Consider the following 20361-nt stretch of genomic DNA (forward strand, 5'->3'; position numbering starts at 1 on the left):
TTTAATAAGCCAAGGGCTGTATTGTTACAAAAGATGCCCATAGGTGGTGAAGAGTGGAATGGGCTACAGTGGATGCTGGATGTGAAATAATCATGGAAACCTGGCATATAAACAGTTACCGCCACCAACAGCAATATGAGAACTCCTGCTAACTGGGCAAAAGGCCCCAGTTCACAGGAACATGGGAAGATGCTTCATATTGAGTCAAACCACTGATCGATCTAGCTCAGTATTGGCAGTGGCCTCTCCAAGGCAGGAGTTTTTCCTAGCCCTACCTGGAGATCCTGGGGAGTGAACCTGGGACCTTCTGCTTGCAAGCAGATGCTCTACCAGTGTTCTTATGGCCCCATCCCCTTGGGATACTATCTTACAGTGCTCACATGTAGTCCCCCATCGAAATGCAAACACGGGCAGCCACAGCTCAATGGGGGAGTCAATTCATGTTCGCTACTGCAAAACTAGCTCTCGTCCAAGGTAGTGGCTCTTGGACTTAGCAGAGAGATAGCAATGTTCTTGCATAACACATCTCTGGTGGCTGCTTCTGCTGTGTCTCTTCTGTTTTGTTTTAGATTCTGGACCCTTTTGAGGCAGGGGGATTTTTCTGTTAATATATTTTGCTATATAGACTGCTTTGGAATTTTTATTGTTGTTGAAAAGCATAATAAAAAAACTGTTTTGGAATTAGTTGGGTGGTGGTGCTGTCTTCATGAAGTATCCTCATGAGCTGTCATAAATATCTGCTCCACTTGACAATTAGTAATGGGAGAGGTGAAGCCTATGACCCACCCTCTATAAAAACAAAAACAGTAACAACCCTTGAGGGGGACTCAATGGGCAGTATGTGCACAGCCCATAAACTAATCAATAAACCCCTGCAGTAAAGCAAGCAGCCCTTTCTATGAATTCAACCTATGAATTTAAAAGGATGAGAGATGCTACGCATGTAGGGAAGGAGAGCAAGAATTGTCCCCCTTTGCTAAGCAGGATCTGCCTTGGGTTGCATTTGAACAGATGCCTACATGTGAGCACAGTAAAGGTATTCCCCTTGGTGGGGCCACAGCTCAATGGAAGAGCATCTGTTCATTCCCTGACACCTCCAGGTAGGGCTAGGAGAGACTCCTGCCTGAAACCTTGGAGAGCCATTGTCAGTTATATGGACAATAGTGAGCTATATGGACCAATGATCTGACTCAGTATAAGGCAGCTTCGTCTGTAAGTCTGAGTCACTGTATCATGCTCAGGCTTTTGCAGAAGACCACTGAGTGAATCTCTCAACCCTGCTTTCACCCAGAGGAACTCTGCAGCCTTACCCATGCTACAGTTATCGATGCTCTAGGGACAATCAAGCTAGATTCCTTTAATATATTATAATTTGGCCTTGCCTTGAAGATCATCCAGAAACTTCAAACAGTTCAACACAGACTAACAACAGTCTGGTTATATGCATTCTTCAAGTTTGCCTCACTCAGCATAAAAATCAATATGGCATCCTAAAATGGCAGCCTTCTTCCTTTTTTATTCTTGTTGTCTTTAAATATGATATTTAGGACATCTATCTGAGTATGAAGAACCACATATTTTTATTAAAATTGCTCTATCTATCTATCTATCTATTTGATGTATTTATATACCGCCCAAAACACAAGTCTTTGGGTGGTTTACAACAAAACAATAAAAACAACAAATAAAAAGGTTAAAACATTACAACAATTTAAAATTTCAAAGATTAAAACTATTAAAAATGAAACAATTCAAACAGTATATCTAATTAAAAGCCCAGGGTGAACAAATGTGTCTTGACTACCTTTCCAAAAGTTGTAAGAGACGGGGAGGTAGAACTATTGAGATAGAACTATTCCGTGACTGACTGATTATTGTATCTGGTATACAATATGGTGGAGTACAAATTTCCCCTAAAATGGATGGGGTCCTGTGAAGGGGAGCAGGGTATGTAGTACTACATGGGGTATGCATGCTGTACAATTAGGTAGGAATAATTGTCATGTGCTCCTGATTCAGGTTTATAACCATATACAACAACCTCAAATATCTTATTAAATATGCATGGATATCATTGTGCAGCGGGAAATGTCCTGACTAGCACGCCAGAGGTTGCTAGTTCGAATCCCCACTGCTATGTTTCCCAGACTATGGGAAACGCCTATATCGAGCAGCAGCAATACAGGAAGATGCTGAAAGTTATCATCTCATACTGCACAGGAGATGACAATGGTAAACCCCTCCTACCAAAGACAACCACAGCGCTCTGTGGTTGCCAGGAGTCGACATCGACTCGGCAGCAAACTTTATCTTTACCTTACCATCAGTTATTGTAATTATTTATGTAATTGTAATTATGTAATTGTAATTATTTATATTCATTCTGCTTTTTTCAGCTAAGATTGGCTCCCAAAAGAAGCTTACAATTAGAATCTGCAGAATTGTACAAAAGAATTAGGGGTATATTGGTGTGGAAGGGGCAGAGTCTTCTGGCCCTTGAAAGCTAGCCATTCAGTACAGGTTCTGGGCAATTTTGCCTAAATGGAGAGGGCATAAGAATCTGCCTAGAGACACAGGGGCTGGCTAAGAGGCGTGGCCGTAATTGAACACGGAGGACAAATGTCCCTGGGCCCCTGCAGGAGGGATAGACACTGACTAGATGACATCTTGCTCTCCCCCCATGTCTCTCTGAAGGAGAAGGTGGGGGAGCAGAGGCCCATCTTCACTTTTTGTCCCAGGACCCAGCCCAACCTTACTATGCCCCTGGACTGACTGATAAGCATACAGAAAGCATCTGCGGTGTTTTCTGGTCCCTGGTGGTTGATGACAAGGTCTAGCTTAAGGTTCCTTCCTTTACTGAGAAAGGCAGAAAAAGTTGCAGACAGAAGTTCTTCTTGCTCCTGTCATATATTAGTACTATTTCAAATGGTGTTGGTGTTGTTATTGTTGTTAATTAATAATGTTGTTAATTAATTAATAATGTTGTTAGCAATAGCAATAGCACTTACATTTATATACCGCTCTATAGCTGGAAGCTCTCTAAGCGGTTTACAATGATTTAGCATATTGCCCCCCAACATTCTGGGTACTCATTTTACCGACCTCGGAAGGATGGAAGGCTGAGTCAACCTTGAGCCCCTTGATCAGGATTGAACTTGTAACCTTTTGGTTACAGGGCGGCAGTTTTACCACTGCGCCACCAGGGGCTCATTATTGTTGTTAACAAATAAAGTTTGTTGTTGTTGTTAATAATAACATTATTATTACTATTACTATTATTGTTGTTGTTGTTGTTGTTAACAACAACAACAACAAACTTTATTTGTTAGCCTGCCCCATAAGAAATTGTTCTCTGGACAGCTCACAATACCACAACAGTAAAAACATCCAATGAAACATCACAAAACACAAACGGACATAAAACAAATTACAATATAGAATAGAAAATACAATACATTTTAAAACTTTGTAAAAACAATTTTTAAAAGCCTGAATGAACAGAAAGATCTTCACCTGGCATCTAAAAAAACCAAAGTGACAACACCAGGTGAGCCTCACTGGGGAGGCTATTCCATAGGCTGGTTACCACCGAAAAGGCCCTCTTCCTAGTAGTCACCCTCCTCACCTCATTTGGCAGGGCCTCTGAACATGATCTGAAGGTCCGAGTTGGGACATATGGGGCAAGGCACTCTCTCAAGTAACCTGGTCCCAAACTGTTTAGGGCTTTAAAGGTTAACCTTCAATTGGTCCTGGACTTGGACTGGGGACCAGTGCAGATGAAGAAGCACTGGCATGATATGATTAAAATGCCCAGCCCCAGTTAATAATCTTGCAGCCCCATTTTGGACCAACTCAAGTTTCTGGACCATTTTCAAAGCCAGTCCCACATACAATGCACTGCAGTAATCCGAGTGTGAGGTTACCAGAGCATGGGTAACTATGGCCAAGCTAATTCCATTCAGATCAGGCCTCAGTTGGTTTATCAGCCAAAGCTGATAACAGATGCTCTGAGCCACAGAGGCCACTTGAGCCTCTAGTGACAGTGCTGGATCAATGAGCACCCCCAGACTATGGAACTGGACCTTTAGGGGGAGTGCAGTCCAGTTCTAAATTATCCTGGTGATCCTTGGAAATATATCAGGTGTTCCAGATGTGATTCCGTGACAAACATCTTGCCCTTGACTCCCAATCTCCCCCTGCAATGCACACTCACAGGTAAGTAGTGGTTGTGAGAGGATACCCGCTCAGTTCATGTGGGACAAGAATGCACCCCAGAAGCCTAGCTAATGTGTCATAAGAACAGAGAGAACCCTCGATCATGCCCCAGAAGCCACTGCCATGCCTAGTAGTCTGATGACAGGCAGATCAGTCTGGAAAGTGTTCCCTGAAGATACAGTTGGATAATGACTGTTCTCTCTCTCTCTATCTGTTCATTCACCTTCTGTTTTTTATACATTTTGAATACACAGATAAATGGCACAGACTTGCCAAGTTAAAAAGCTGATGATTTTTGTAACTTGTTGTCTTTATTCAACCTGTTTATTGCCGAAATCCTCCTACCTTTTCTTCCTCTAAGAAGAATTTGGTGGCATAATAAAAAGTCTCATTTTATCTTCACAACAGCCCTGTGAGGTAAGTTAGGCTAAATGATCGTGATTTGCCAAGGCTATCCAATAAGGATCATGGCTGACTGGAATTATGAACACAGAACTTCCTCAGTTGAGATATCCCTTTTCATGATACCATACATGGCTCATATTTTGTTTTGTGTATGACTATATTGTTCTTCTGTCAGATGTAAAGGTTTTGTTTACTAAGCGTTACTGGCTGACATTCAGAGCACGGAAACACCAGTGCAGCAAGAAAGTAGAATAACAGAACTCCCAACTAAGTAGTGCAGTGAGGAGGCTGCTATTGTTGACACTCCCCCCTTCCCCAGGTAGCCCTCTGTGCCACTCTAAAATATGTCCCTGAGAGTTGCATAGCCCTCAGGGACATATATTCAGGTGGCACAGAGGGCTTCTTAGGAAAGGGGAAGGCACGAAAAATTACCCCTTTGCCAGTGCAGTGTACCAGTGCAGTTAATTGGGAAGTTCTGTTATTCTGCTCTCTTGCTGCACTGGTGCTTTCTTGCTCTGAACATCAGCCAGTGTGTTGAAAATCGGACTAACAATGGCATCTGCTTTGTTTCCCATTTGTTTTTAGCCCTTTTCTGTGATATTATGAAATGATTCTTATTTTCAGTCCCTCTGAGCAGGTATGAGGTAGAAATATATTCCATTAATGTAATTAAGCTTGGAGTAATTTAAAATGCAAGCCTTAAAGGAGCTTCACAGAATAGCAGCCCCATTAGTTGCTACAGAACATTTTATTGCAAACCCACAATTTTAATCAAAAACACCGAAAACAGGTTGAAAACTGGCGGTGGTTCAGCTAATGTCTTGCCAATTTTTTTTTAAGTGTAGGCTCTCTGACCTTCTAGACATTAAATAAACGTTTAATTATTCTCCTGCCATGTTGCTGCATTTAATAAGCCTCCCTTCACATGCTTAGGTGCATGATATAGGAACACATAGTGCTTTCTAATGGCCAAACATAGGCTCAGTTCACAGAATACAAGCTGCGATCCCATTTTATTGAAGTCAGTGGCAAAGCTCCCATTGAGTTTAATGGCTTGATTGCAGGAGCTTCCATGCTTTTTCATGGGGGTTGTATGTGGCTCTTGCCACTGACTGATGGTTGCATAGCAGCAGTGCTTCCGGAACTGCTTTATACAGACATGTTTTCAGCAAAGCAAACTCACAAATGTAATTGGCAATGTGGAAGTCTAAAATCCCTTAAATGTTTTTGGAAGGCCACTTCTGTGAAATGGTTGCCATGATTCACATGAGGATTATGTCTTTTGTCATTTCTTAAGGGACATACACACACACACACACACACACACACACACACACACACGGAATATTTCAGTAGGAAAGATAACCCAGCACTCCAGTCACACAGAATCTGCTGTCCATGGTCCTAAGCAATCTGCCTACTAAAGTTAACAGGGACGGACGTAATATGAATTCATTTCATGCGAAGACTCTGTTCAATATATTATGTCACTGGATGGATTTTTGGCTTGGATGTTGTACTTTCATAGGGCATCAGAAGGTTCTTATGAAACTCATGTTCCTATCACACCCTCTTTCATGTGACAACTTAGTACATATTATGGCTGACAACAGCCAAAGTAGTCATTTGATGATTGTGTTGTGTGACCAGATTGATTTGAATGATGTTTTCTTCACTCAGTTTTTTGTGGACTGAATTTCTTTCTTTCTTTCTTTCTTTCTTTCTTTCTTTCTTTCTTTCTTTCTTTCTTTCTTTCTTTCTTTCTTTCTTTCTTTCTCTCTCTCTCTCTCTTTCTCTTTCTTATTCGATTTCTATACCGCCCTTCCAAAAATGGCTCAGAGTGGTTTATACAGAGAAATAAATAATAAATAATAATATGGAAACCTGTCCCCAAAGGGCTCACAATCTAAAAAGCAACATAAGATAGACACCAGCAGCAGTCACTGGAGGTACTGTGCTGGGGGCGGATAGGGCCAGTTACTCTCCCCCTGCTAAATAAAGAGAATCACCACGTTAAAAGGTGTCTCTTTGCCAAGTTAGCAGGGGCTAATTTAGTCACATGACTGCTTTGGCCAGCCCTGCCATAAAGAAATATAGATCAGTTGTTTCAGGACAGAGGAGGGGCAGGGTATAATTTTGCTGTCTCTAATCTCCATCTTAAATTCATTCTCTTGTGAATGAATCCAGTCATGTGTCTGTCTGTCTGTCTGTCTGTCTGTTTAAAGTCAGTACCATCTATAACCCACAAATTTTGAGGATAGAAGAATCAGGTAATAGGGAAGGAAGAAGACAGTATGATAAGGTAGAATGGGGAATCTTTTAGCAAAGAAATTATTTCTTCACTTATTTTCTCACTGGTATTTTGAAAATACTCTTTTCATATGTAAAATACTATGAAAATACTATTTTCATCTGTACCTCTTTGCTCTTCGTGGAGGATAAATAAGTGAATAATCTCAGTGAGCTCCCTTGGAAGTAGAATAATGTTTAGGTGCATGAATCGATGGGAAGCAAAGAGGTTATGATAAAAAAGCAACCTGGTTTTGTCACCGATCCTAGAGCAACATAAGGTAAAAAGAATATAAGAACAACCAATGGACTATTAATATTTGTTCTAGAAAGGAGACAAGAAGAAATGTAGACCCATAGGAATCCAAGGAGATCTGAAATCTAGTGTTGGCGGCGGGGGGGGGGGTATCTTCCCCAATATGCATGAAAAAAGAAAGCCAAGAGCTTCTAAATGACACAAATTCTGTTCATGGCTAAGGTGACAGAACACATTGGCTAACATGCTGTGCAATGTGGTTGGTTCCGAAGTGCCCACGCAGCTATGGCTATCTAAAGCAATGCCCATGGTGTTGTGGAATAGGGCTCAGCTCATTACTTTAAATTACCCAGTTGTACTTCTGTGGCACTATGGCCATGATTTCCCAGGGCCATAGTGCTGCATATCAGCCAGTGATATTCACCCTATCCTGCACACATGCAATAACTCACAAATGTCACTGAAATCATAGGAGACGCCATATGAGTATTATGGCCCTTGGAAGACATCACATCTTATGACAGCATCTTTTCACCATTTGCAGAGTAACTCAGGAAAGTATATTTTTGTGTCATGGAAAAAAGTGTACTCTATAGAGTCTAACAATTATTTTCTATCCATCATCAATAAAAATATGCCTCTTATCTTGAACTGGCAAATATTTCTTCAAAGCCTCTCTGGCTGTGAAACATTAGCAAAATATCAGCTTAGGTAATACACCAAACTTAAACATGAAATATTATCCAAAATAACATTAGTTTATACTAGAACAATATGAATCTCAGGCATCTAAAGAAGATAGCCTGCGTGATATTCTCCTTGCCAAAAACCCTTACATTGTTTCCGTGCTTTTGGCCCCCTTTTGCTGTCAGTCTTTTGTATGATTTCTTGGAAACATCTCAGTATGGTCACCATATCAGCCAGGACTGAGCCAAAATACATGCCTCATTTTGTGTTCATTCTCATGAATGCTGAAAAGTACTTCCCATTGTGGGCAATTGAAAAAATTTGCCGTAAAATATCCACATGGTTTCAGTACTATTGTTCTTGGTTCCTCCCCGCCCTTGACAGTTCACTTCTTATCTGATATAGTCCTATATCTGTGGCAACCCACATGGTTTTGTCTACTTGATTTCAGGATGTGCAAGCCAAGTATATCATGTAATGTCATTGACAAATCACACGCAATGCCACAGCCAACATTCCCAAATCTAAACTGCAGTTAATGAGGCAAAACAGGAAAAGATCCTGACAGAAAATACTGATTATTATTATTATTATTTAAACTGACATTGGGGCAGAAAGAAACACACTGACAGATGATGCATATGAGCAGATCTTTAGATTCCCCCATTATATCTCCTTATGCATACACCAGTAGGATTTGTTAAAAAGAATCTTAGGAATATAGGAAGCTGCCATATACTGAGTCAGACCATAGGTCCATCTAGCTCAGTATTGTCTTCACAGACTGGCAGTGGCTTCTCCAAGGTTGCAGGCAGGAATCTCTCTCAGCCCTATCTTGGAGATGCCAGGGAGGGAACTGGAAACCTAGATGCTCTTCCCAGAGCAGCTTCATCCCATGAGGGGAATATCTTACAGTGCTCACATATAGTCTCCCATTCTTATATATTATATATCTCATTCTTATATTCCTGAGGGGAATATCTTACAGTGCTCACTTCTAGTCTCCCATTCATATGCAACCAGGGTGGACTCTGCTTAGGTAAGGGGACAAGACATGCTTGCTACCAAAAGACCAGCTCTTCTCCCTCTTAATCTCAATATGTTAATCTTAATCCACTGAGGATAAGGATTGCTGAAAATCCCCTAGAAAATTCATAAAATTGTTCTCCATTAGCCTCGCCCACGGATAGCGAAGAGGTGTCAGAGGCTGGCAACCCTCCAGCAGTGGGAGAAGCTGAGGGGGAGAGCTTGGGTGTCGGGCCGCAGGAGGTAGCCAAGACAGGCCAGGGTGAAGGTTCAGAACAAGAAGGCCCTTCGGAAGCAGAGGAGACAGGGGGCGAAAAGCCAAACTCTGAGCCAGAGGACGATCAACCATTAACCCCCCAAGAGCGGAGACATGCAAAATGCCAACAGCAGGTGCAGACACTCAGAAGGAGTCAGCACCTCCTTAACAAGCAAGATAAACACTGAATTTCTAACAGCTGGCCAGAGGAGGAGAGCAATTAGTCAAGGATTATAAATCAGCCAGCAGGCAGGGAACGAGTTGCTGGAAGCAACGCGTCGTTTTGAGCTTGCTGCATCTCCAGCGTTCAGTTATGTGGACCCCACACACCAGCTTCGTGATAAGACTCCTGAGTTCCTGTCCTCTCCTGCTTGTAACCTGACTCCTGAACTAGGCTTTGGATAGCTACCCCACCCCCGCCGGCCAGGCTGCTGACGGAGACTCGTCAACAGCCTTTACCTCTCCTTCTGTGTCACCTTGGACTCTGGGCTCAGAACTTTTGGAATCAGGTGAGTAGCCTGGGTCTCAGGGGAATGGTGTGGACTGGGTATTCTGTAGTGATTAATTCTCTTGTGCTTCTTTGCAGACACAGAATGACTCCGGAGCTACCGGCTTCTCCGATAGAGAGACCTTGGACAAGCCAGCGGACAGACAAGCTTGTAACATGAACATTATTCCTACCTAGATATCCTAGAGCAGAGGTTCCTACCTCTTGTTGGACAGCAACTCCCATTACCCAAAGGCCATTGTGGCCAGGTCTGATGGGAGTTGTAGCCCAATGTCTGGGACACATCTGGAGCTATAGTATAACATCTGGGGCTAGGGATGATGGGAGTTTTAGTCCAACATCTGGGGACCCAAGGTTAGGAACCCCTGTCCTAGAAGAATATGTGGACACATACATATGTACATGGGGAGCATCTCAATGCAAGCGTATCTTCCAGAACCATTTAGAAAACACAAATGCTTTTTTGGGGGGGGGGATCATAGTTCACTGGCTAATTCATTGTCCTCACACTCCTTCTCTTGAAAGAGATTTTGTATTTATTGGCAGGTGAAAATACTATTCTTCAGGTTCATCCTTCCCCTCTGTACATTTCCACTAACTTATACTGTCCTCCCCTCTTTCTTTACCATTTCTGAAATATCTAATATTTGTTTTTATTCCTCCTGCACCCACACTGATTGACATTTTAGAGTAACAACCCTTCACACTCTGGTTTCACTGAAGCACGGCTGAAGTGATGAGAATTCAAGGCAAAAGAAAGAGAGTGGAAATATGCATATAGGTATGTCCATATCGTTTTGTGTTGATGTCTCACCTTCATGTACACACATATAGATACATTCTCCTATGGCTTTTCTGTGATATGTGTTCAGGCTTAAAGCTGGTGAAAAGGCCAACCGCAAATACAGACTTCATCACTACTGTTAAATGTTATTGATTTCCACTTGTTAAAATCATGATCTAAGTACCATTCAATGGAGCTCCAAGCGATTATCATGAAGGTGATGGATTTGTTGGCAGAGTTGAGATACTTCATTCCCCTGCCCCAATTTACACACCCTGTAATTTGAAGGGAACTGGATCAACAAGGATTTGGGAACATCAGCTCTGAAACATAAAGTGTGCCATCGAGTCGGTGTCAACTCCTGGTGACTAAAGAGCCATGTGGTTGTCTTTGGTAGAATACAGGAGGGGTTTACCATTGCCGTCTCCCACGCAGTATGAGATAATGCCTTTCAGCTTCTTCCTATATCGCTACTGCCCGATATAGGCGTTTCCCATAGTCTGGGAAACATATCAGCAGGGATTCAAACCGGCAACCTCTGGCTTGCTAATCAAGTCATTTCCCCACTGCGCCATTAGGTGGCATAATGACATCCAAAAAACCCTAATGACCTGGAGAGACAAATGCAGAGCCATGGAAATCAAGTGGAAACAAACATTCATGCACTCCAACGACCACACTATGTTTTGACGAAGATACTGATTTTGTGCTATTTTTCCTGCTGTGGCCTTCATCAAGGAATTCTGGGACTCACAGCTTGACGAAAAGGTTGAGAATTCCTTTATTATCCTCTGTACCACCTGATATATACATCTCTAGGTGGTGTCCTTGCTTCAGTTCATCTTGGAGGATGAAGTGACCATTCCTTTCAGCAAACAGAAATAGGATGTTTCTAGCAGGAAGAATGTTTGTAGAGGCCTTGTAGTACCCAACCAAGATAAATTAATTTTGCAGGGTGAATAGATGAAGCTACCTAGAGTCAAGACATTAGTGCATCTAGTTCAATACTTTCTAAACACCAATGATTCTCCAGTGTCTCAAGCAGAGCTCTTTCCTGGCCTTGGTATTTGAGAGCTTTTTAAACTAGAGGTGCAACAGATGGAACCTGGGATCTTTTGCATCCAAATCATGTACTCTGCTGCTAGCTATAAACCCTCACTTTGGGGCAGTGGACATGCCCTATAAAGCAGAAAGGAAGATAACAGATACTGGGGATGGGGTGGATGCCTTGAACTAATGCAGTCCTGTTGGAGTCATCTTCCTTTCACCAACTGTAAATATCCATTCTCTTTTTTTGCCACATTATCCAAATACATGAAGTACAGCTGGAGATCTTGCTAACCAAATGAGTTTATAAATCAAACATTTAGGAGTTCACCTGTTTCTTATCACAGGGGCTGCAGAGGAAAGAGCAGGAATACAATCAGTGTTCCAGAAATAGTGATCAGCAGGTTCCAACAACCGTGCTTAAGCATAATCTACATCATGGAAAGTCCCGTAAAGCAATCCCAGTAAAGGTAATGGTGGGGGATACCCTTTATAAATAAACTTCCAGGGTGCCGTCTAGATCCCACAGAAGTCAACAAGAGGATGCAGATTGATTGCTAAAGCACCATCCGGATGAGATCCCAGTATCTTTCAGGAAGGATATGCTGAAGATTTGTTTTTTAAAAAACACCTCAGTCAGACAGACAATCTATTTTAATAAATCCCCACACACACAATTTTAGGGAATGGTCCAACTGAAGGGTAAAGATGTGGGCTAGGAATCTCTAACAGGGAATGTACAGCATCCTCACCAAGCTGCAATTTCCCTCTCTTTTGTGGGGGAAATAATGGCACACTGGTATCCAACAAATGCCAGTTTCTCACATTGACTTTCCCAAAGAATCTGAGAGCAAGAAACCATCAGTTATAGAAGTAATCCTTTACCCTAAAATGAAATAACTCTATTCCTGAGAGGTGCCTAGAGAGCCTTTCCCGGAAGTCCTCAAAAGAGTGCTCACACTTCCCGCTGATACTAGTGATTAGCGAGGCCCATTTATTTAGGCCATGTTCTCACAATGAGAACAATTGTGGGTAAAGAGTTAAACACAATCAGTGAGCCCCACCCTTGTGCACGCCCACAGAGTATGTCATGAGAACCCAGACTTTCTGGGCAGTCCCCGTTAAACTGCTGTGATTAACCAGCATTTAACTGGGATAGATAACCAGGATCAGACCTATCCATCCCGTTTAAATGCTAGTTAAGCACAGCCATTTAACTAGGATCGCCCAGAAATTCTGGGTTCTCACAGCACACTCCACAGGAGTGTGTGAGGCTCACCAATTGCTATTAGCTCTTTAACCCTGATCATTCTGATTATGAGAATGTGGCCTTAATTTAGCAGAGCCTTTACCAAACCAGATGGTTTGGACTTACTTCTTAATATCTGATACTATCACCTGACTTTCGCCTAGCCATTTGTAAAGCTCTGGTTGCTACTTCACATGTTCTTTATAAAACGTAGCTAAATAAGGCTGTAATCCCATGCATGCTTACTAGGAAGGAAATCCTATTGAACTCAGCAGGAATGGAATAAACATCTTTAGAGCTATGCTGTACACATTTCCTATGACTGCTACTACTTCGAATGTGTCATTCTGTGGCTTAAATCCACTCGGCCTCTTCACTTGATTGGACCAAGCCTTCCATATTGCTATAGAACAGGGGTTCTCAAACTTGGGCCTATAGAGGTTGTCGGACTACGGTTCCCTTCATGGCTGAAGGATGCTGGGGGTTGTAGTCCGACAACATCTGGGGACCCAAGTTTGAGAGCCTGGCTACAAGATGATAGGAGGCTGGTTGGTTTCTAGAGGACTTGTTGAACCAAAGAGATACTGCTGGGGGAGCAGGATGGGCCAAATAATGGCTCCCCTTCTTCTTTTAATCATTTAGAGTACTTCAAAACTGTCAACACATTAAACATATTCTCTTGCAATCACACACACAGACGCTATAAGGAACAATTTACTAGGCAAAATGTAACCACTCATGAGCTTTATTTTATCTTCTATACTGTGTTTTATCTGACTTCTAAGTTACCTTTGACTCTATATAATCCCAGAGGGGTTATTCCTAGATTGCCCAGGGGCTGATTTGTACATACACAGATGTCAGGGGCATCTAGATGTTGTTTGACGACTGACAACTGACTTTGTGATATGAAAGGAGTCAACTGAAAGGTATCTTATTTGAGGAAACATCAGATGACATTAGGATACAAAAGTTCTGTCTGCAGTGTGAAATCCGTGATGAGTGATCCACACATGGATCCCTGATATTGCTGTCATCAAGTGAATGCTGTGCTTGTGTGAACCAATTGTGTTTTTTTTCCAGTGAACAAGTGTGACATCCCTTGATCTTTTCCCTCTTCCCCCAGTGGTGTCGCTTTGACTCAACAGGTGCTCTGGAAACCTCCCTTCAATCGGCTCCCCATCGTTCTGTAGTGATATGGCACTGCTAAGTGATACAGGAGAGAGGAAGAAGCACCTGTGCCTTTAATTTCTGTAGGATGCTGCCTCCATGCGACCCTTAGTTACAAGGCAAGGATCCCTCCACCCTTCCCTCCCCCCCCCAGTCCCTCTGGTGTCATCTATTTAAGCAGAATATTCTTCCTCTGAAGCCACGGGGGCGTGCATTTTTCAGAGATCACACACGGGTTGTGTAGCCCTGCTGTGTATTACTCTAGCAAGCAAATCACGCACAGAGCATTTGAAGGTGGAGGCAGAGATTGGAGCATGTTTATTAATGGGTTTTGCTCTGGGTATATGTGTGGGGGGGGCGGGGGGTTACCACCCCAACGTGTGCACACACAACCAACAACCCACTTGCCTCGAAATCAATGGCCATCTTCGCTGAATCATTTCTCTGAAGGGAAACTGGGCAAAGGATGGCGGAGCAGATTGCGTCAATGGCCACCAAGCCCGGCAAGCTTTCTGTAATTAGAGGGTGCATTAACATTCCAGGCATGTCCCCTCCCCAGTTGGGGCTGGAGCGGGGGGGGGGGGGGGAATGAGGTAAATCCCTCAACCCTCGGCATCAGCAGCCCTAGGCAACCCTGAATGCTCCTTCCTAGTCCTTCCTCCTCCTCACCCCTCCCATCATGCAAATGGGACTGAACCAGCTGCGAAGCAAGACAATCAAGTGTTTCATTTTTAAAACAGAAAGAAGCCAGCTCGACTGCGTGGAGAAACGGGGAATGGGGGGGGGGGAGAAGCAGCAGCAGAAGCAAGCTTTTTTTCCAAGGAAAAGCCCAGCCATCCAGTGGGAATGTAAGACCGGAGATTCTTCAAACTCTCAAGAAGCATAATCTCCTCCAGATATGGAGGGGAGGACCATGAATGATTTCTATGCCTTCACTTGGCGGGGAGGGGAGGAAGGCACCCCATAACTGCCTGCTTCTAGCCATGCAACGGTTCTAGTTAGGATCCCCCAATCTGAAAGAATTCCTCTTTTTCTCATCTGCATCCATCCATTCATTCTGTTCTACTTTCTGGAATGCCGCCCCCATTCTCCACCCCCAACACACACACACACACACACACACACACACACACACACCTGGTCACCTTCTCTGCTCCACGCAAAGCTTTTGTCCAGGTGGTTCCATTCATTCCTTCCCAAAGGAGGATGGACTAGATCTTTGCTTCCTGTTAGAGCATCCCTCCCAAGATGTGTGACAAACCCCAAACGCAGCGGAGTCCTCTAAACTACGCGCACCCCTATTTCCAAGCCACAGCCATAGCTAGGCAAAGTGGCTTCTCTCCCATGCCTCGGTTAACTTTCCTTATCAAATGGTTATTTAAAAAAGAAAAATAACGAGGATTCGAGGCTCATCCAAGGTACACCGATACACGTGCGTGCGTGTGCGTGTGTATGTTTCAGCCAAGATTTGCTTGTTTGTGTGGAAGGAAACTACATTTAAAAGGCGGGGAGAGGGAAAAGGCAACAGCCTCAAGTAATCCCCATCAGATCTCCTCCCCCCCCCCGCACCCAGGTCCCCCCCTCTCATTCGCAAGAGGGGAGCGGGGAGAAAAAGAAAGCAAGGATCCTCCAGCGGCAATTCGGTCGGAATATCCACTCGTTTAAGGGACTATAGGATCCAACTCACGTCTCCGATTTGAGCATACTGCAAGAATATTTATTGGGCACCAGTTTCAGTCACTGCATTCCACGCCAGCCCTGGCAAGCAAATTGCATTTCCTATAGCAGATGAGGGAGCCTGGAATTGATAAACACACACACACACACCAGCCCCCCCCCCCGCGCTCCCCCCCCTCTCCTCCATCGATCACTGATTGCCAAGGCAGCCACAACCCCGAGAATATAATTAATTATAAGGTTCAATATCATCATGATCATCATCATGGTAAAAACCTTGAGAAAGGACAACGCTGTCAACACACCTTGTGTGTGGTTTTTTTTTGGGGGGGGGGGAGATATACTAGCCACTCTCCCACCCGCGAATATGTTATACATTTATATACATATATTTCCTTTTCCTCCCCCTGCTCCGGGAGCGGGGGGGCGTGCATCCCTTAGCCTGGCGCCCTTACCTTTCACACAGGAGAGCATCCAGAAAAAGACGAGGTTCCCCAAGGTAAATCCACTTTTAATCCCCATGATCTTGCTCAGGATGCACAAGTCCGGGCGGCTGCATTTCCCACATCCCCTCTGCCCCAAATCTGCGGCGGCGGCGGCAGTGGCAGCGGCGCCGCTTTCCTTGGGCCAGGTGGCCCCTTTGCAGTAGCAGCAGAGCCTTTGCATCGTCTTCGGCTGCTTCTTGGCGAGAGCGGAGCGCGCGTCCCCCCGGCTCGGATCTGCCAGCCTGCGTGCCTTCCCCGTGGCCCCCGCCCCTTGCCTCTCCTTCTTCGCCGCCTTCCTCCTCCTCTGCCTCGGTCCAAGGCGCAGTGGAGGAGTTTGCGCGGAAAGCTGCGTGTGTGTGTGTGTGTGTGTGTGTGTGTGTGTTGATGGTGCGCGGTCACAGCTCCGAGTGAACGGTGTTTCTGGGCTACCACAGCAACCTTGACGAAGAGGACTCAACCATCTCTCCGACGGGGGCAGCGAGGCTCTCGGCTCCAGCAAGCTCGCTGCGAGGGGGCCGCTTCTCGCTTGCCGCTAGCCAGCCAGCCAGCGCCAGGCTGCCCTGATCGCCTTGCCACCAGCAGCCCCCCTTCCCTCCCGCCCCCCGCCAAAAATCCAGCCCCCCCTTCCGAATCCCGGCCGCGGCGCCTCGAAATTGACCAGAAGCGCTGGCTCTAGCATCCAAAAAAAAAAACTCTCTCCCCGGCTGCTCGGAGCTCTCCAGGCGCCTCTTCTTCGCCTATCCCCCTTCCCTCTCGGGCACACACACACGCGCGCGCGCACGCGCTGCCTTTTCAGAAGATCAAAGAGGAGGCGAGGGTTGCTTTTTGGTTTTGCTTTTGCTTAGGAGGAGAAGCCGCTCTCCAGAAAGAATCCTAAAAACGCACAGCCGCCCCGAAAAAACAGCTAGGAGCTAATTCAGTAGGTTCTCCATCTCTGTCGGATGGCAGCGAGGAGGAGGAGGAGGAGGAAGCCTCCGAGGCTTTGAAGAAGCCCAGCCTGGTCGCTGCGTTGGAGCCTGGTTTGATCGCACCACACATATGCGCGAACACACACACCACGCGCGCACCTAGACACCTTTCCCCCATTCACAAGCGCGTGGATTGCTTTGTCGGAGTTGGGAGAGTCCTCCTGCAAAGGGCCGGCTCAGTCAGTGCCGAGTGTATGTAAAGCAGGTGGCTTTCCATCAGAGAGAAAGATCTCACTCAGGCGCAGCCAAGCGCGCGATCAACTCAGCCGGGATGTTGCGGCTGCCCAGTAAGAATAAGAATAAGTTGTCCCTTTTAATAGCCCTTCTCCACAGGGCTGCAATTGCTCTGGGGTCCCTTTCGCTCTCTTCTCTCCACGCCCCTTCTCTTGGCCTTCTTGATGCCTAGATCCAAAGGATCACTAGAACGGCGGTCTTAATTTTGCAAGTAACCAACACAGATGTAAATGGGGAGCGGGGAGGGAGAAGGAGAGATCTCTGGAATTTATTTATTTATTTATTTATTTATTTTCACGCCACAAAATGCAAAGCCGCCGTCCCGTCCCGCTCCGCCAGAAAGGGTTAAGGTTGGGCAAGGAAAGAGCACTTGCGCCATCTACCGGTTCACCTACGATCACTGACTTCTTTCCTTCATTTGTAAGTGGTGTGTGTGTGTGTGTGTGTGTGTGTGTGTGTGTGTGTAAGAGAGAGAGAGAGAGAGAGTGTCCGCAGTCATTCACTTTGCATGGGAAGCTGCTTCTCCTTCCCGTTGCTTCCTCCTTGACTTATGAGAACAGTGATGAAATTGACCATGATCAAGATATCAAGATAAAAGGAAATCTCTCTCTCTCGTTCCTCCAGGTGCTAATAGGGATTCGCTGTCTTGGCTTATGATCTCACAACAGAAGTCTATATGGACAATATTTTGTATACCAGTGTGCATAGGTGCGGGGGAGACACACGCCTTTCCCAATATGAAACATCTCAGTTGCAGATTATGTCTGCCTTAGATCTACTCTTTGCTTCTCTGTAAGTGAAATGGGTACAGGTGAAAACAGAAACAAGTGTTTCAGAGGTCTGGCTTTGGTGTGTGCTTTGTACAAGAGAAGAGGAGAGCTGGTCTTGTGGTAGCAAGCATGACTTGTCCCCTTAGCTCAGCAGCGTCCATCCTGGTTGCATATGAATGGAAGACTAGAAGTGTGAGCACTGTAAGATATTCCCCTCAGGGGATGGAGCCGCTCTGGGAAGAGCAGAAGGTTCCATGTTCCTCCCTGGCATCTCCAAGATATAGCTGAGAGAGATTCCTGCCTGCAACCTTGGAGAAGCTGCTGCCAGTCTGTGTAGACAATTCTGAGCTAGATGGCCCTATGGTCTATGGCAGCTTCCTAAGTTCCAAGTGTACATAATAATGGTAGTTGATATGGTGATTATTATTATTATTATTATTACATTTATATCCTGCTCTTCCTCCAAGGAGCCCAGAGCGGTGTACTACATACTTCAGTTTCTCCTCACAACAACCCTGTGAAGTAGGTTAGGCTGAGAGAGAAGTGACTGGCCCAGAGTCACCCAGCTAGTATCATGGCTGAATGGGGATTTGAACTCAGGTCTCCCTGGTCCTAGTCCAGCACTCTAGCAGAAAGGTACTGCAGAGAGAGGCAGCAGAGTTTGGAGAGAGGTCATTTGTCCAGACATTTTTCTTCACCTATCGCAAGGGCTTAGGGTGAGTTATGACTCATCACCGGCTGCTATTAGTACTCATCGGCGATTGGTTAATAAGGAATTACTGTTGTCTTAACTTTTTCAATTTTAGATGTAAATGTATTTTAAGCTCCTTTAATTTTTTACTTAATGTACTGTTTATATTGTACTGGTCTGTGACCGTAACAATAAAGTGACTGAATGACTGACTCATCTAAGTTCATTCCCCTTGTTTCAGGGCCCACTTTATCCCTCTAACAGTAGTCACAGACTAGTAGATGAAGATTTTCCTAGTATGAAATGGTAGTGAGAAAACATTCACCTGCTATTTTTTTGTTCTGTGTCAACCTCTATAATTATTAAATGCTGCAGGATGAATCGGTTCTGCAGATACCTGTAACAGGACATCAGGACTGGCTGCTCTTCCCTACTGTCTGTATGGACAGAGGGAAATGTGTTTGTCACTGGGTAATGTCTAAACCTACCAACAGAACATACTGTAGAGGAAAAAGAATTGGGTTCCTGCCTGCCTTGGCTCCTAGGACATTAAAAGAGTTCTCCAGGCCTCCAGTAGCTGCCAAAAGAGAATACCTAAGGCAGGCACATGCGTGGAAGTTACTTCCGTTTCTTTTGCTTTTTGAATTGAAGTTACTTCCACTTTTTGAATTCGACGGTTCGATTTCGAACCAAACCAGGCATCGGTTCGTCCTGCCAGTTCGAATTTGAACCCGAGCATGGTTCAATTCGAACTGATTTGAACCAGTTTGAACTGGTTTGAGTCTACAAAACTGGGTTGGGTGGTAGGCACCCATGGGTGCCAACTACCACCCAAACCTCAAAGCAACACTCCTATGATTTTTAATGAATTTTTGAACTTTTTTTATTATTGCCCATTATTCCCTATGTGGAGTACCTAAGTATTTTTCAATTTTTGTATTCTTTCCATAGGGAATAATGGGGATTTGAGGGCAGCACGGTATGGCTGGCCTCAACTCCCACCAGGCACCCCCAAGTTGATAGGAATTATTGTTATTTATTTATGAATTTTTAAAGAATTAATTTTTGGCTCCATAGACATGCATTGGCTCCTTAGGAAATAACAGAGTGCCTTTTGACCTACTGACCTTAATTGATTATTGCTCTGAACTCTGAGTTACAGTCAAAGCAATTAAGCTATCAAGGTGAAAGGGAGCACAGTGTTCTTACTGAATGGAAAGGCTCAGGCAATGGTTTCCTATTGAGCCAATGCAGGTATACGGAGCCAAAAATTAATTCTTTAAAAATTCCTGATTAATTAACAACTAGCCAACCCCACACAGAGCATCTGTGCGGCGCTTTGGGGCCGGCTGTTTCCCCCTCCCTCTTCCTCCTGCCCCGGTCTATCCTCTCTTCCCCTTCCCTCCCACCCATGCTCTCCAGCCCTCCTCCCCTCCCATCCTTCCCCCCCCACACACACACAGATCTGTGCCGGGAGGCCAAGAAGGGCCCCACTGCCGCCATTTTTTCTCCCTCCTACCCACCTGCCATCACCGTGGCTTTTCTCTCGCCCCCACCTGCCCGCTGCTGGCCGCCGCCTTTCTCCCCCCGCCCGACACCCGGCACTGCCTTTCTCCTCCCCACCCGATGCCCGACTCCGCCTTT

At 44.9% G+C, this 20361-nt stretch overlaps 1 protein-coding gene across 7 annotated transcripts in view; it reads right to left on the bottom strand.

Annotated features, from left to right (window-relative positions):
- Window positions 1–16617, bottom strand: part of CSMD3 (CUB and Sushi multiple domains 3) — a 1041917-nt gene extending 1025300 nt beyond the window's left edge. For all 7 annotated transcript variants that reach the window (XR_008306202.1, XM_053246219.1, XM_053246218.1 and 4 more), the window contains exon 1: window positions 16025–16617. Coding sequence is in view for 6 of the 7 variants with exons in the window: in XM_053246219.1 (XP_053102194.1) it covers window positions 16025–16235 (211 nt within the window). In the remaining variant the exon portion in view is untranslated. The remainder of the gene's footprint in view (window positions 1–16024) is intronic.
- Between the last annotated feature and the right edge of the window lie 3744 nt (window positions 16618–20361).

The sequence above is a fragment of the Hemicordylus capensis genome, chromosome 4 (assembly GCF_027244095.1).
Source record: "Hemicordylus capensis ecotype Gifberg chromosome 4, rHemCap1.1.pri, whole genome shotgun sequence".
NCBI classification, from domain to species: domain Eukaryota; kingdom Metazoa; phylum Chordata; class Lepidosauria; order Squamata; family Cordylidae; genus Hemicordylus; species Hemicordylus capensis.